Raw genomic sequence first — 18,440 nt, forward strand, 5'->3', positions numbered from 1 at the left:
AATAACAGGCACATAGGATTTGTAGTTTGATCTCTCGTAGAAAGTTGAAACTTTTAAGGAAGAGGACACATGTACTGTCCAGCCATAGGTGCTTTACCAATGAGACATATGTGACAGTAAACTTGTCGAAGGGTAGGAAAAGAAAAGCTAAGCAAGTGACTGAAGTTTGGTGTTGTTTTCAGACAAGAAGCAAAGTATAGAATGTGTCTGTTTCTGTATGTCTTGGCCTTTGCCTGTATTGGATCTTAGGGGGGTGCAGTGCCATTTGTGATCACATGATAATGCAGGATAGCTCTGTGGTTTGGGACTTCGATTCCCCACTGTGCCTCAATGGGCTGGACACAATGACCCCTCCCACTCTATGATTCTAATCTTATTATTATCATTATTAAGTCAATGTTTGCCTGTTTGGGAGAACAGCCCGGTTTGAGGTTTATTATGATTAGTTTATTATTTAAGAAATTACTTTTATTTCTAACAATCAGAAGCTCTGAAAAGCTAACAGCTGAAACTCACCTTCCTCATTCTTAAATTTCTGTACTGGACCGAATTTAGCTGTCCTATAAGATAGAACAAACCTATCCATTCTAAAGGAAATCAACCTTGGGTGCTCACTGGAAGGACAGATCCTGAAGCTGAGGCTCCAATCCTTTGGCCATCTCATGAGAAGAGAAGACTCCCTGGAAAAGACCCTGATGTTGGGAAAGGGTGAGGGCAAGAGGAGAAGGGGACAACAGAGGATGAGATGGTTGGAGAGTGTCATAGAAGCTACCAACATGAATTTGACCAAACTATGGGAGGCAGCGGAAGACAGGAGGGCCTGGTGTGCTCTGGTCCACGGGGTCACGAAGAGTCGGACATGACAACAACAACAAACCCTTAAGAAGTTTGAAATACATTAAAAGGTACTAGAAGCCAGTCTTAAAAGATGCAACTTCACAACCAATGTGGAAATGTTAAAGGAAAGCTTTGCTCAATGTGTGTGAGAGAGAGAGATGTGGCAGACAAGCATAATCTGGGGTTTTGTTATATGGCTCACATGATCCACCAAGTCTTCTGTCTGTTTGCTGGACGTCCTTACCAAGATGCCCCCAAAATGCATTGTACAGAAACATCTCTGTTCCCAGATCAACTATGCTTCAATTAAGCGCTCTTTTTCATAACCTTTTTACTTATCTTTCCAACTTTATCTAATATAAATGACTAAGGATCCTTTAGATCAATTATGCCCTGTCCTCTTGATTCCTCGGTGTAATTTCAAGAGCTTAATATCTCTGTGACTTGTCAGCCCAGGGGCAAAGTTGTCCAAATGAATCCTATAAACTCCCTCAAGTCTTTAACTCAATTGTATCTTCTTCTTCTTTTTTCTCCTCCTTTAAAAAAAGCCATTGCACCAACCAATAAGTCTAATTGTTTTATGTCCAAGAAGCATCTTCAGCAATAATTGAATCGCTCTTGCTAAAATACAGATCGTCGCCAGAGCTGCCAAATGGCTGGCTTGCCTTGACCTTGAATGATGAGGCTTTCCAGTTTCTTTCCAGCATCGATGGGCTTAATTTGCAAACAATCTGTTCAAAGGAGGACTTGCGGCTCCCCAAGCAATAAGCCATTTTGGCAACTGTTGTTTTTTAAAGAATGTCCTGAGGAGCAAGACAGCCCTGCCATGAAGCAGGGGGAGGTGGTTGCCTCAAGCAGATGATGGCTGAGAAGAAGGCCATGAACTAAGGTGAAGCTCTAGAACCTGTCTTTCTTAGATGGTCCTGCAGTAAGTGACAGGGTGCAAATATGCTTGTTGTACAGTTCCATGGGGAGGAGGAGTTAGAGAGGGAGTACTCTGTGTTTCCTAGACTGGGCTTTAGCTGCTCTGAACCACTTCTGCTGTACATGATACTGAGTGTAGATCCATCACGATAACTTAAGATGGTCTAAAGTTTGGCCATGATTCCCCTTCAGGATTCTGAGCACTTTCTACATAGTAATGTGTTGTCATTATGTGCCATCAAGCCATTCCCAACCCATGATAAGTCTATGATTGTGTGACTTCCAAAATGCCCCATTATTAACAGCCTGGCTCATCAAGAGATTCACTTAAGAAAGATGGAGGTCCATACTGCATGTAAATTTAACAAAAACAGGTTTGCTGGATACAGTTCACATAAGGAAGTTCTTCAAGGACCTTAAAGTATTCAGTAGTTTTGCAATAACTTATTTCACACTTAACTCTCTATAAGTTCCACACTCTCAACTGCTTCCCTTAACACTCTTAACTGACCTCCCATGAGATTCTCTCTCTCTAACGCTAACTCATTAACTCTCTAACTTCCAAAGTGTCCCATTATTAACAGCCTGGCTCATCAAGAGATGAGCCAGGCTGTTAATGATGGGACATTTTGGAAGTCACACAATCATAGACTTATTATGGGTTGGGGATGGCTTGATGGCACATAATGACCTCTTGGAAACTGAAGGAAGTGACGTCCTTTACAGAGTCAGTAGTCCATCTCATATTTGGTCCTCCTCTTTTCCTGCTGCTCCTCAACATTACCTAGCACGGTCATCTTTTCCATAGAGTCATGTTTTCTCATCATGTGCCCAAAATATGACCACCTGTTTTGCCATTTTTTACTTTGAGAGAGCGCTCACGCTGGATTCAATGCAGGATTTGTCCATCTTCCAGCACCACAATTAAAACAAATCTTCTGGGGTTTTGGGGGTTTTTTTGTGTGTGTCCTATATGTAGTAAGGTCCATTTCTTGAAATATGCATGCAGAAAGTGGTGCTCACCAGTATTAAAGGTGTTTTCCAAAAGCAACATCATTTCTGATGGCGTGCCTTTTAAAATAAAGGGGAGCTGCTATATGAATTTTAAGGCTTCTCCTAATTCCACGCATCTGTGTTTAAACAGCTGCTACCTTTCCCGTAAAGAACGAAGTGAATTTATCGTTCATGTCGGCCACTGTTTGTACAGCAATACGGCAAGTCCTGCTAGACTGCAGTAGCTCCCCCGTGATTTTCATTTGGCACTTCAGCTTTTAAACATTAAATACACCTTTCCTTGATCTGGGTCCCTTCCTCACGAAGAGAGAAGATTAAAAGTGACACACCGCACAGCAAGGCAAAAGAGGCACAATCCAAGGGGGGCCAAAGGTTGGGAGTTCGATTCCCCACTGTGCCCCCTTGACAGGGGCTGGACCCAGTGATCCGTAGGGTCCTTTTCAGCTCTGCAATTCAAAGGTTATTAGGTTGTTATATCTTAATGACCAGAATACACACAAAAGAAGCTGCTGGGTTTTTGTTGTTGTTGTTTTGGAGGTTTGCTTTAAATTAAAAATGAATTTAATAGAAAGCAAAGCTGTCCTTCCTTAATCTGGTTTGATGCTAATACAGGTGTCTATTGTAGACAGGGAGAGAAACAGACTCAAGGAAGGCAATGAAAAAGATTATCAGGGAGAGAGGGAACAATGTATTCGCAAAGGCTTTCACGGCCGGGATCTAATGGTTGTTGTGGGTTTTTCGGGCTTCTTGGCCATGTTCTGAAAGTGGTTTTTCCTAACGTTTCGCCAGTCTCTGTGGCCGGCATCTTCAGAGGACAGAGCACAGTTTGCTGTCCTCTGAAGATGCCGGCCACAGAGACTGGCGAAACGTTAGGAAAAACCACTTTCAGAACACGGACAAGAAGCCCGAAAAATCCACAATAACCAAGAGAGGGAACAGTTTGGCCAGTGGTTGGTTTCACTAGGACAGGAGGAGACAGACTAATGTCATTAGACCAGTGACCTCCAAAGTATGCGACCCAGTGGCCTAGTTGCTCGGCAGCCATCCTTGGTCCTCTTACTATGGAGTCAACAACCGGAGGTAGCTTTGGGGCTGCTTTTCAATCATGACCTCCCTGTCCTTGGGAAGATGCCATCCTGTGAGGTATTCTTCTTGCCTTCAGAAAATGGCAGCCGTTCAAGAGAAAGAAAGCCTGCATGGGACAGATCTTCTGGGTCTCAAGTCCTCAAACAACAACAAAACCGCTGCTTTAATGGGAGCAATTCAGAACACCCTGAAAAGGTAAAATACCAGCTGTTGCCATTGGGTGGCACCCTTCTCTTTCTCTCCTCCCTCCCCCATATAATGGTCTTCGAAGGAAAGGCGAAATGATGAAAAGGTTGCGTGGTCAACAACTCCAATAATCTCCCACCAATAATCTCCGATAATCTGGGGGATTCTGGAAGCTGTAATCCAGAAAGGGGCTGTTCCAATCTGCCCTGTATTGGGTCCACCTTGAAGCTATCTTGATCTCTGTTAGTCCAGCCTGCCAAATATCATCTACAAGGAAGCGTCAGGTCTAGATTGTTTGAATTTTCTAAATACGTGTGATTTATTTAAAATTCTTGCCATTCGGTATTCTTTATATATATATAAAGAATACTGAATGGCAAGAATTTTAAATATATATGAACTTTTATACAGTCAACCAACAGAACATTAGAAAAATAAATAAATAAAAGAAAAACCTACGCATATCATACTAAAACTCAAAAAAAAGAAGAAGAAAAGAAAAGGAAAAAAGAAGATCCAAATTTAGTGTAAACCATCAACAGGACCAGTAGAGATATATTACCTTCAGATGTAGATTTAAGAGACTGGATGGCCAATATAATACAAGCAGGACATCTGGTCTCCCCGTGACACAAAGCTTCCTGTTTTGCTGTTTATTTATGATTGGAGACTAGTCGAATGTGCTTTTGGTGCCTGTTTGGGAGCATTCATCTCCTCATTGAGCATCTTTTATTCCAGCAAGGTGTATACTGACAAAATGGAAGTGCTTGGAGGTGCTTTTAGCAGGTGGCTCATCTACCTGATAGACATTGATTTCAACTTGTTCTACCTTGCAGGGGGTGATGTCAAATCTGACTTTGAGTTTACCAAAGTCACTAGTTAATCTAGTGGAGGCTGGTGGCCCTGACTCTGTGCTGAGATTTAATTCAGACTTTATAGGCAACACCACTGGGGGGGGGGGGTTTCCCAACTATAAATATTAAAGGTGATCCTATGAATGATTTCCAAAATGTCTTGGCCTCAGCTGCCCTGCCCTGTGGCTTCTTTTATGGAGTCAGTTTATCTCTCATTTGGTCTTCCTCTTTTCCTGCTGCCTTCAGCCTTTCCCAGCATTATTGTCTTTTCCAGAGAATCTTGTCTTTTCGTGAGGTGCCCAAAGTAGCAGAGGCTCCGTTTTGACATTTTTTGCCTCCAGTGATAGATAGTTCAGGGAATAAATAATCTAATGACTTTTTCTTCAGGTCAAAAGCAGACCAGAAAAACGGATCAGCTAGGAAGCAGCTACCTGGATCATAATGTAGGTATTCAAGATTTTTTAAAAAGTTTCTTTTTCAGACCACCAGAGCTTTTTTTAAGAAAAAAGGATGTAGATGGCTCAAATTCCCAACTCAAATGAAAGAGGTAAAAATATGAGCCATCGTTGGAAGGATCAACCTTCTGTAAGTTTAAAGTTTAAACTCGCATCTTGGATCTCACTCTGATGGATACCACTGACAGAAGGCACCAAATGTTTTTTAACTCACCCCTTCCAGGAAAGCAACACAGCCAGAACATTTAATATATTCCTCTTTCTCTCTCCCCCCACCACCTTGCCTGCAAGTGCTTAAACTCCTGTCAAGCCCCATTAGGCACAACGTGGACCAGACTGATTCTAGATTAAGCTCTATTTTAAAAAGAGAAAGAAACGGGGAAAAAAAAATCCAATCGAGGTCTTACCTTGAGGGGGTATCTGCTATTACATTAACCAGCCAGCTCACACTTTTCTGCTCAAAAGCTCCGTGGCTAGAGAAGGAGAAGGTCGCGCCAGATCCCCTTCTCCAGAAGAACCAAGAAGGAAGGGCCAGATAAGTTTTCGTGTTCTCTGACACCTCCTGCTGTTAAATTTGCCTAGAAGACCCACCCCAGTCCCTACAGCAAAACATCTGGATTTGGAGATAAATAGAGGTTTTCGTAAAGGGACCTTGCCCAGCAGCTTCAGGCTAAGCCTAGCTTCTCCCAGGAAGCCCGGCCGTGAAGATGCTCCAGGGCAGAACGCATCTGTGAGGTTTCATTAATCCAGTAATTCAATCACGTGGAGGGGCTGGCATTTAAAAAGCTCTCCCGTGCCTCGCCTGCAGCTTCTACTCTTATCCCAAAGGAGACAGCATTTGAAGGGCAGAAGGTCTCGCTCCATCTCTTGTGTTTGGCACACCATCTTCCCACCCGGGGAATGGGACATCCCTCGGCGTTGAGTGCCGTCTCCTGTTGAGAGTCTTTACCTGTCTCTGCCGGTGAGTTCCCTTAAGGCCTCAGTTTGGCGGGGTGGGGGCCGCCATCAATCCATTTGGGCAGCCCTGAAAAACAGCAAAGCTAGTGACTCAACCCTGAGTGTCTGTTATTTGTCATCGTCCTTGTCGTGTGTAGTCAAGCCCCCTTCAACTCATGAATGAGCAATCTCCAAAATGTTCTGTCCTCAGCTGCCTTGCTCAGCTCTTGTAAATACATGTCTGTGGCTTCCTTTAGGGAGCTGATATATATCTCGAATTTGGTCTTCCTCTTTTCCGGCTACCTTCCACCTTTCTTTTCCCATTAATCCTACCTCTTCATGATATATTCCCAAAGTAGGACAGCATCCGTTTTTACGTTTTTGCTGCCAGAGATAGTTTGGCCATGATTTGATTCTAGGACTCCTCTTGTCTGTCTTTCTGGTAGTCCAGGACATCCACAACGGTCATAGAGGGCAGTAAATCAACTTCAGTTTTTGGTCCAAATGAAGGGGCGAGATTTATTGCTTCTCTGTGGCTCTCTGTCAGTGTAAGCAAATATCAACTTCCCATTTGCACAGCAATGCAGTGAGCATACAGAATTGGGCCGTGTGTGTATTTTTCTTTATGTGGGCACATATGCATGGGTGAAAGTCACTTCAACCGATCAAGAATCGTTCTAGCCAAACCTAGAGAGAAGTTTGCCTGATGCATAATGTAGTGAAAGCTAAGGAAAAGTTATAATGTTTTAGGGCTGTTTTGCTTTTTTTTTTTTTTAAAGGCTTGTAGGGAGAGAAATAATAAATGTGTCTCAAACTATGCAGTGTGGAGAAAGTAAAGAACAACTCTCCCTCATCAACCAGAAACCAGGATTATTCCCTGAAGGGGAAGGGTCAGGGATTCAGCTGAGATAACAAGAAGTGCGGTATTTATATAGTAATTGAAATGGTTTCTTTAACAATTTGATCTGCTGTGAGCTGCCTTGGGCCCCTTATGGAGAGGGAGGTGGCAGATAAATAAATAAATAAATAAATAAATAAATAAATAAATAAATAAATAAATAAATAAATAAATAAACAAACAAACAAACAAACAAATAAATAAATAAATAAATAAATAAATAAATAAATAAATAAATAAATAAATAAATAAATAAATAAATAAATACGTGCTTCTGCGTATTGAGCATAAATAAGCCAATGTGGAACTCATTGCCACAAAATGCAGGAATAGTTGTCGAATTGGATGGCTTTAAAGGAAGCTTGGATAGATTCACGTGGTTGGGGGCCATGAATGGCTCCAAGTCAGGATAGCAATGTACCACCTCCACTTGCAGAAATATTAAGCCTCTAGGCATCATTTCCTGGGGAACCTGAAACTGAGGGGCTCACATCTGGTTGGCCACTGTACGATCAGAAGATTGGACTACGGAGGCCTTTTATTGATACAGTATGGCTCTTATCATATCTTCTTATCTATAATGGATGGTAATTCTGTGAGCTATGATTCTATTCATGCCATCATTTATAGTCACACAACCAGACGTCTTCCTGATATCATGGACTACATGTCCCATCATCCCTAGCATTGTCTGTGCTAGTTGGGGCTGGTGAGAGTTGCAATCTAGAACTTGTTGGGATGATACTGAATTCCAGATGTCTAGAACTGGCTGAAATGCGGGCCTGAAGGCCAAACTAGATACTGCAGAGAGGTTGTTGTAAGAAGCAACAATTCCACTTTTTTGTGAAAAGCTGTCTGGTTGTAATTCTGCCATCTTTTCTCACCTCCCATAGCTTGTAAATTAGCTTACTGTGCTTCGTGATTGGCAATTGGGGTTAAAATTAGGCTTGGTTTGCATTCTGATTCATTCGGCTCCCTGCTGGGAGAAAACATTATGTGGCTGAAGCCCTTGCAATGACATGCTGACTACAGGGTCTAATTTGACCCTGATGGCCACATCACACATGAAACCAAATTTGCATTTCCATCTCTTAAATTATTACACACAAATCTCTCAATGCTATATAGATATGGCATCAATCATGCAAACAGAGTCTGGCTGACTTTTGTGGACCCATCACAAAAGAACAGCAGGCTAATTTGCCAAATGAAGACCGAGACAAATTCATTTCAGACACACAGATAGTATTTTCCTCTGAAGGGTGCACTGTTTCCAGGGACATAATCAGCGTCTCATCTAGTGAGGTTCCAAGACCATAGCTAAGGCCTTAACTACTTGTTTGACATACAGAAGGTCCCAAATTCAACTGATATGTTAGGAGAACCACATCCTGCCCATCTCTACTCCCATAATACATAAAGAGGAGAGATGATATGATACCAGTTTTTTTTCTAGTAAAACAATTTGACAGGCATGGCTGTAACTAGAGGGAGACAACTGGTATTTGCCCTGAGGTGCCAACATTTAGGAAAAGAAATGCTAGCATCTCCTGAGCCTGTTCACACACACCCCTTTCAAAAGCAGAAATGTTCTTTTTCTTTTGGGCTCACCACATTCTGCTACTACTTTTTCCCGGGAGTAGGGAAGGTCACATCCATGTTTCAGAGCCCAGTAAGCTGGGACAGGGCCATTTGACTCAGCTGCAAAAATGGCTCAGCTGGCAGGTAAAATTGCATTATTTCCAGAGAGTGAAAAGTTTATATTTTTGGACTACAATTTTGGGAGCTATAGGGCCAATGGACAATTTGTGAGAAGGATAGCGCCCCAAAAAGGAATTCTAAAATTAGGTTGTCTCCGTCTGTATTAGGCGCATTAGTCTACTTTCTTGGGTCATCAGGAACTACAGACCACTTTGTTTCTGTATCTGATTTCCCAGGCACATACCTTCCTTGACAGATTTGTGTGCCTGGAAAGATAACTCCGTAAGAGCAGGAAATGTAGTTTGCCTTAATGAGCAATCTGACCATCGATCCAAAAAAGAGCAACTCTGAGTCTTTTGAAAACCAGCAGAACTTGTTTGGGCTGTGATGAAAGAAGATAAGAAGCAAAGGACATTAATTTATTCAAAAGATTACAGGAATAAAAAGACTGTGAGGAGGAAAAAGAGGTGGTGTTGATGACTGGGCCAAATTTAGATAAACTTGAGGTAGGTATGTGTCTCACCCCCTTCATGGATTTCTGCCTTGTCATGGCAGAGGGGCTTGAGTAATTCAGAGAAGCTATGGGCTAGGCCATGCAGGGACACCAAAGACAGACAGATCCTAGTGGAGAATTCTGACTAAACACGATCCACCTGCAGTAGGAACTGGCAAGCCACTCCAGTATCTTTGCCAAGAATACCCCATGAACAGAAACAAAAGGCTAAAATATATGATGCTGGAAGATGAGCCCCTTGGGTCGGAAGGCGTCCTGAGGAAGAGCGGAGGACAAGTACAAGTAACTCCAGCGCTAATGAAGTGCTTGGGCCAAAGCCGAAAGGACGCTCAGCTGCGGACGCGCCTGGAAGTGAAAGGAAAGTCCGATGCTGGAAAGAAAAATACTGCATAGGAACCTGGAATGTAAAATCTATGAACCTTGGGAAGTTGGATGTGGTCAAACAGGAGATGGCAAGAATAAACATTGACATCCTGGGTGCCAGTGAACTAAAATGGATGAGAATGGGCAAATTCAATTCATACGATTATCATATCTACTATTGTGGGCAAGAATCCCATAAAAGAAATGGAATAGCCCTGATAGTCAACAAAAGATTGGGAAAAGCTGTACTGGGATCAATGATCTCTGAGACTCTCACTAGATGTTGAGCTGGATAAACGCATTGGCAAAGCAGCTGCCATGTTCTCTAGACTCACAAGGAGAGTCTGGCTCAATAAGAAGCTGACGGCATAGACCAAGATCCAGGTCTATAGAGCCTGTGTCCTGAGCACACTCCTGTACTGCAGTGAGTCCTGGACCCTCTGTGCACGGCAGGAGAGGAAGTTGAACACCTTCCATATGCATTGCCTCCGATGCATTTTTGGTATCACCTGGCAGGACAAAGTTCCAAATAGAATAGTCCTAGAATGAGATGGAATTTTTAGCATGTATACATTACTGAAACAGCTATGTCTACGTTGGCTTGGGCATGTCATGAGAATGGCTGATGGTCGGATTCCAAAAGATCTCCTGTATGGAGAATTAGTGCAGGGTAATCACCCCAGAGGGAGACTACAGCTGTGATACAAGGTTATCTGCAAGCGGGATCTGAAGGCCTTAGGAATGGATCTCAACAGATTGGAAAACTTGACATCTGAGCATTCAGCCTGGAAGCAGGCAATGCATCATGGCCTATCTCAATTTGAAGAGACCCTTGTCCAGCAGGCCGAGGCGAAGAGGCAGTTCCGAAAGCAGCAAAACCAGGGAGCTGGACAGGGGACAGATTGGATTTGTCTTCAGTGTGGAAGGGGTTGTCACTCCCGAATTGGTCTTCTCAGCCACACTAGACGCTGTTCCTAATCCTCCATACAGAGCATGTTACCATTGTCTCTTGAGACTGAAGGATGCCTACAACACCTTCTAGAACTGACACCAAAGAAAGATGTTCTTGTCATTACAGGGGACTGGAATGCTAAAGTAAGGAGTCAAGAGATAAAAGGAACAACAGATAAGTTTGGCCTTGGAGTTCAAAACGAAGCAGGGCAAAGGCTAATAGGCCGATGTGATGGTAAGATCCTGGCTCAAGGCCACAACAGTGAGAGGTTCCTGGCTGAGCATGGATATGAGCTGCTACCAAGATTTTAAAATACAAAATATACAAGAGTTGAACAAACAAATGAAGAACAAACAAAGGAACGAAGGAACAAACAAACAAACTGGAAATAACAAAGCTTCCCTTTGAGGTCTACTTATTTATGAAGTTCAAATTCCCACTTCAATCTCAGTCATTTTAAGCCATGGGCTCTAAAGGTTCTTCTCAGAAGCCCTCCCAGTAAAATGTTCACATTTACCTACATGCAGCATAACACTTGTGAAAAAGAGGGATTTATGGGCTGGCTACCTTAACACCTCCTGCCTGAATGCAGAAGGCAACACATGACATAATTCATCTCCTCTGGAGCACCCTGTCCTCTATTTAGTCTCCATAATAGTCATCTAGGAAAAAGCAGACAAGGAAGCAGGTGGAAGCCAAAACGTTTGCTTAAATGCTTCTGCTTATTACTCACTATTATATGCTTTTAGTGGTTGACTGCGCCCTTCAGGAACTAACAAACAGAAGCATTTAAGCTAAAAACAGATGAGAACTAAACAACACTGCAATCAAGGTTGCTCTGGATCTCTTTAAGGGATGCAGTTCACCAGATAGATAGATAGATAGATAGATAGATAGATAGATAGATAGATAGATAGATAGATAGATAGATAGATAGATAGATAGATAGATAGATAGATAGATAGATAGATAGATAGATAGATAGAGATATCAGAAAAAAACTTCAGAAATTAAATACTGTATCATATTTCCCTGGTATTCCTTAAATATCAGGAAAAACTTCCGAACTGACAATGGAACCAATTATCTTGAGAGGTAGTAAGCGCTCCAATGCTGGAGGCATTCAAAAGAGTATTGGACTGCCACCTGTCAGATCTGCTTTGATTTGGATTCCTGCCTTGAAGAGGGGGTTGGACTCAATGACCTCTTGGGCCCCTTTCCAGTGCCATTATTCTGTGATTGTATGAACTCTGTAGGCATTGTTTTTTTAGTTAGGTATGGAGTTCAACCCAGATCTCTCCCAATCCAATGGATTTTATATTGTAATAGGGGATTAAAGATAGATTCAGGCTCAGGAGAGGTTAAAACCCATTGAGTTTTAGAACATGAATGTCCCTTTATATCCCACACATAAATAGCTCAGTGGTTTAGGTCTCTGGCTGCAGATCCCGAGGTTGAGAGTTCGATTCCCCACTGTGCCTCCTTGACGGGGCTGGACTTGATGATCCATGGGGTCCCTTCTGGCTCTACAGTTCTAAGATGGTAATGATGATTTAAAAACACACAGAGTGTTCCTTTCTAAATCCAGCCATTTCTTACTATCGTATTGAGCTCACAGAACATCTAGTCATCCATAAGCCAAGTGTGTAAGCAAAGCCTATACGGCCATAACATTTGCATTTATTTGCACTGCTTCTTTATGGAGAGATTCCAGCTCACATTATAGTCTCCACTACATAGTAGGAGCTGGTTGCTGAAAAGTGGGGGGAAAAACACAAAGATTTCAGTGTTACTTAGAAAGGACAGCAAAAATGGCAGGAAGTGGGGGAAAAAATCCTTCCTCATAATAGAGCCAGATAGCTTTAAAGCGCAGTATAATAATTTTCTGGAGCAATCCAGGACGAGACTGTGATTTGAGCACCATTCAGCATTTTTAAATGTCAGAGACTTTAATGTGAAAAAGGAACTCTGTGCATAGAGGCATAACAGTTTTCACAGTGCAAGCAATAGCGCTTAAATGTTCTCAGGTTTGGCTAATTCAACTATAGGCATAGAATGGGACTTCTGCCTTGGTGGAAGACCCATCCGGGCACTGCTTTTTGAAATGAATCACAATTTGAAACTGATTTCTTGTCTTCTTGGTTCCACCACCACCACCACCATGATCCATAACTGAATTATTTGGTTCATTTCTCTTCTTCTTCTTCTCATTCGCTTTGCGCACACCCCAGCTCCATGATATGGGCAGCAAGTATAAATGGGACTTGGCAAACTGAAATTCAGTGTTGTCATACATTGCTAAACTCTAGATATGCCCCCACACCTCTCTCACTTTCTTTCCTTCTTTCTCTCTCTGTGTGTAAGAGGATCAGCCAGAGACAATTAGTCAGTCCATGTCCTTAGTCCCTGGTGAGGGGAAAAGGGAGAAATTGAATAAGTACCATGCTGAAGTCAATATAGAATATTTATTCTAGGAATCTATGAGTCAAAAGCAAACTTTGTATCTGGATTATGAATTGCAGCATAGTTCCAATTCCATACCAACTTTCCTGAGAGAATCTCCAGTTAAAGTCAATGTGTTGCATTTCTTTCAAAGTGTATAGGATCACTTTGGTTCACCTTTTCTCATTACATGCACGGTGCAGAGTGAAAATAAAATAAAGTGGCCAAGGTCTGACTCCTGATTCACACTTAAGTCCTGTGAAGTCTTTGCACCAGATCGCTGCTCATGGATAAAGTGTCGGTTGCATTCTTGGGTGCGCAGCCAAGTTCAAATTGTGCACGTGACTGGGAATGCAATCACCAGCGTGTTAATGAACAGCAATTTGCCTGCAAGAGTTCGGTGGACTGCACTTGCGCAAGAGGGTATTAGCAATACGGTTCTAGCCAATAAATTACAGTACTAAAACAGACCATCACCTTAAAGAGAACACACATATTGTACAGTTTGGGAAACTATTTAAAGATATCAACAAAAAGAACATCTACCATCAAAATGCCCTTCCTCACCAGTCAGTCAGTAGCCCCAGGTCTAAGTGAACAGAAATGGCTTTCATTGTCAGCCAATAGCAGGGATGGAACCAGCCTAGTCTTCCTTGAAAGGGAGTTCCATAGCCTGGGAGCAGCCACTAAGAAGGCCCTGTCTTGTGTCCTCACCAAATCTACCAGTTGGGAATGCTGGTCTAGAACTATTGGCCTCCCTTGGCAATCTTAAGATCTGAGCACAAATGTATTTCAGTTCATTTTTAAAGTAACAATTTATGAAAATTCAAAAAAAAAATATGGAAATTGGTGTATTACGGATGGGAATATTGTTCACATCCTCTTCAGGATGGGAGCAATGTACAACTCAGAGGAAAAAAGAATGCAGAAGGAGTAAAAACTGACCAGTTGAACCATTCAGGTCCACATCTCTGAAGGCTAAAATCTTAAAAGTCTAGATTGGATTCCTACTGCATCCAACCATGTCTGAGATGCCAGCATAAGATTCCCACTTTTCGTTCCTGTAGGAGGTGTGTCACCTTTAATACTTGTTTGGTTAGGGGGTGAGTAGAAGCCTGGATTTGTTGAATTTCTCCAGTGTAAATGGTCAAGAATGTCACTTATTTCATTTTTGAAGATCTAATCAAAACTTGTAGTTCTGGGATAGGAAGCCTTTGAACTTTTCAAGCATTTAATGATGGAGAAAGCAAAAGATGTCCTTACGATTGCAGTGTCTGTGTAAGCAACCCAAAGTATTTGGGTATTGTTTATATGGATCAGTGGTACAAACAAATGGCTAAATTAAGTGAGAAAACAAATTAATTAATTAGCTCATAATTAATTAATTATGGAGACTTGCCGTCCATAACCCACATGGATAAGGGGGCAAGGGTTGTATTGCAACTCAAATCATCTGCCACCCATGCTGGTTGGAGATGATGGAATTGTAGTCCTCCAGCTCAGGAGGGTGGAAGTATTTGATACGGGGATGATAATGCCCCAGCTGCATGAACAGCTCTTATGGATTCCGTGCAAGTCTGTTTAAGTTTGATGTTTCTAGGATCCTTGTTATAATATCTAACTGACTGCAGTCTGAGACCTCCTAAATTAATAATATGCTCTGGATATTTTTCAGAGGGCAATGCTCCTGTTTAGCAAAACCCATGGAGCTCTTCTGGGTTTTTAAAGACTAGCAAGTAGCAATTAGAATAGATTTTTGTCGACTCCAGGTCATTTCATAGAGTGCAGCCTTATTAAGTAGGATACCGGTGGGTAGTGAAATGCAATATAAATGGGAAAAGCCCAGAATTAAAAATACAAATGAAAGTATATATGTATACACACAGATAAAAGAGAAATACCGTGGCACTCAAAAAACTGATTGTTTTTACTCTTCCCCTGCCTTCTGAAACAGACTAACACAGCTACCTGGTTGATAACTCCACAGTCAGTTAAGAATCCTTTAATAACTTTCAGGAGGTGGCGGAAGGACAGATCTGAATTTACTTTCAGGTACCTTCCCAGCTCCTCAAAAACTTTTGAGGATTCCCTGTCCCCTGAAATGTTTTGAGTGTATATTTCGGAAAGGGGCGTCGGGGAGGTGGGGTGGGTTTCCTGGGCTGAAGGAGGCAGAGTTTGGGCTAGCCCAGGCGGGACATTTCCCCCGAAACCCCTGTGCGCCACCGAACCGGACCTGCTGCTTCCTTATGCTCAGGGCTTTGGGAGGCTGGAGTTCTCGGCCCGGACCCTGAGCGGCGTGGGGCGAGGGAAGGGAACCAGGCAGGTGGAGGAGACGAACACGGAGGATGGCCGGCATGGCCAGGAGGGCGGAAAAAAAAGAAGAAAGAGGCGCAGAAACCGAGCCGCGCTTGGCCACCCGGTTGCCAGTCGGTGGGCTGGAATTGGGTGGCCAAGCTGGGGAGCAGAGAGAGAGGAGAGGAAGCCGAAGGGCTCCTGGAGGGGGTTGCCATCGGGGCGGGGCCGTGGAGTTCCTCTCGCCCCCTCCAGATCATTTGCACACCCTCCTCTTCCTCTCCCTCCTCCGCGGCGCGCGTTTTTGCGCTGCGCTCTTGGAAAGGTTCCTCCAGGGCGCACGCCCGGAGCGCCGGCTCCGCTTTCTCCTTCGCCTGCCTCTTTCGCCTCCCACGGGCGCTTCCCCTCGCCTTCTCCCACGCTGAGTCTCTCTTTGTCTCTCTTTCTCCTCTTTCTCTCCCCCTCCCCGCTTCTTGGCTATTCCAAGGGAGGATGATGAAGCCCCAGAGCCAGCCCGAGCAGCGCAGCTCCGCGGGGATACCTCCACGGGACGATCCGCAGCAGACGCCGCCCCAGCGGCCGCCTCTGCCTCCGACGGTCCCGGAGAAGAAAGACGTGGAGCTCATCCTGGTCAAAGAGCAAAACGGCGTCCAGTACACCAGCACCAATCTCCTGGAGAGGGGCAGCACCCCCATCTACACCCTGGCCGACGGCTCGCCCGTCCCGGAACGGGAGACCTGGGGCAAGAAGATCGACTTCCTCCTCTCGGTCATTGGGTTTTCCGTGGATCTGGCCAACGTGTGGCGATTCCCCTACCTCTGCTACAAGAACGGAGGAGGTAAGAGAGGCTTGGGAACCATTCTCTGTCTGTCTGTCTTCCAGCTCTTATTTCCATCCTCTCCCCGGTGTGGGACACGGGGCAGGGATGATGAAAGCTAAGACTTGGGAAGTTTCTGCCCTTCTTTGGAGGCGATGTGGGGCCAAGCGACATAGGAAAGCAAGCTCGCCTTGGTAGCTGAAATCGCAGTTCAAGTTTCAGAGAGGCGATTTCCGCAGACTTGTCAGCTCTGAGAAATAGGACATGTAAAGGATGGCTGTGTTTACCTCCCCGGGACCAATCACAAAACAAAGCAAGGTCGCCTGCGAAGAAGAGGAGGAGGAGGCAAAGCTAGAAGCTTTCACTTCATCCATTTCTTCTTCTAATGAGGTGTTCTTTGTAATGGGAGGGGGGAAAGAACCCTTAGAATCTAATGCTGAGGTGCCATGGATTCGAATCCCACCATATCCAGCCAGGTTCAGCCTTGGTTATTTATTATTATTATTTTAAAAAAAGTTCAGAGTAACAAAAACAAATTAAATGTTTAAGTCATACACCCACCTTTGTGGGGGAAGGGGGAGGGAAATATTAAAAACTTGTCCTTATGTGCTTCCCAGTTGCTTCTGACCTCTAATAATTCTAGTAGACCTTTTGAGATGTTCAATGAGTGGTTCATCATTCACACACACACACACACACACACACACACACACACACACACACAGAGAGAGAGAGAGAGAGAGAGAGAGAGAGAGAGAGAGAGAGAGAGAGAGAGAGAGAGAGAGAGAGAGAGAAACCATGAGTTCCCATGGCTGAGCAGGGATCTGAACCCAGGTCTTCTGCATCTTAGCCAGATAGCCTATCTGCCTTGTGGTGACCCTTTTCAGGGTTTTCCAGGTAGAGCAGTGGTCCCCAACCTTGGGCGTCCAGATGTTCTTGGACTACAGCTCCCAGAAGCCTTCACCACGACCTCTGCTGGCCAGGATTTCTGGGAGTTGAAGTCCAAGAACATCTGGAGGCCCAAGGTTGGAGACCACTGAGGTAGAGGATATTCAGAAGTGGTTGACCATTCCTTCCACTAGGGGGCAGCCTTGGGACTGTGCAGCTTGCCCAAGGCCACCCAAGCTGGCTCTACTTTGTCAGGAATTGAACGTCCAAACTCTGGCTCCCCAAACACGGACCTAACTTACTGGGCTATCCCGCCAGTACTATTAGGGAGCATCAAATGGTCTCTCGAGAGTCAGATTGTAGTCACGATTATTATTGTTGAATTTTTCATGCTGGCTAGGAGAAGAGACAGAAGTAAGATTTTTCTCTCTTAGTGGCCAAAATAACTTATCCGGATTTAAGTACTTGATTTAGTTGGGTGGACATTTGATGGTCTACCCCTGGCAGGAGAAGTTAGCCTGTGTTTGGCTTCATTGCAGGTAGCTTGGCCTTTGATGCTGCCTCTGTTGGTTTATAAATTAGTATTTTTTTAAAAACCAGAATTTACTTCTAACTGCAAAGTTACACATACTCTGATGGAATTCCCACTGGAGGTAGCTGGGCTGTTACCAAAATATATCAAGCTATGGCTATTGATACCACTGCAGCTAATCAGGCATATCCAGAACTACTGGATAGCTCAGTAGTTTATGTATTGCTTGGGAGTTTGATTTCCCACTGAGCCTCCTTGACAGGGGTTGGACTCTCTCCTGAGTCCAGCCCCTGATCCATTGAGTCCCTTCCAGCTCTGCAATTCTAAGATCATGATGATGATGATTAATCTGGCATAAATCTAAAAGGAATTGCTTTAAATTGCTGGGAAATGGATTCCACCCTGGCAGGCCACCCTCTAAAACAGGGTCCCATTGCGCTTTTATGATCAGCCACAAGTACTCCGCTTTATAGTAAAACATCCCAATGGTCTACTTTTCCAACAACTCTTTTTTGTCAGAGAAACTGCAGGCGATCTTGAGGACTAGGAGCCTGGGCTACATGATTTAGTTTCCTGAGGAGTGGCCGTGTTGGTCTGTCACTCAACAAAGAAACAAAAACAACTTTGAGTGCTGTGACATCTGCATGGCAATTTTTTTCCCTGCCATAATAAATTGCACACAAGTTTTAGAACTAGCTGGTAAATATATGCAAACAGGGGAGGAAAGAGCCAAATGAATGCAGCAAAAT

At 43.7% G+C, this 18,440-nt stretch overlaps 1 protein-coding gene across 1 annotated transcript in view; it reads left to right on the forward strand.

Moving 5' to 3' along the window:
* Window positions 1–15,373: 15,373 nt before the first annotated feature.
* SLC6A2 (solute carrier family 6 member 2) overlaps window positions 15,374–18,440 on the forward strand; it is a 49,531-nt gene continuing 46,464 nt past the window's right edge. Inside the window, exon 1 of the mRNA XM_072980495.2 lies at window positions 15,374–16,292. Coding sequence (XP_072836596.1) covers window positions 15,947–16,292 — 346 coding nt within the window. The 5' untranslated portion in view covers window positions 15,374–15,946. The remainder of the gene's footprint in view (window positions 16,293–18,440) is intronic.

This window comes from Pogona vitticeps, chromosome 10 (genome assembly GCF_051106095.1).
Source record: "Pogona vitticeps strain Pit_001003342236 chromosome 10, PviZW2.1, whole genome shotgun sequence".
Classification (NCBI taxonomy): domain Eukaryota; kingdom Metazoa; phylum Chordata; class Lepidosauria; order Squamata; family Agamidae; genus Pogona; species Pogona vitticeps.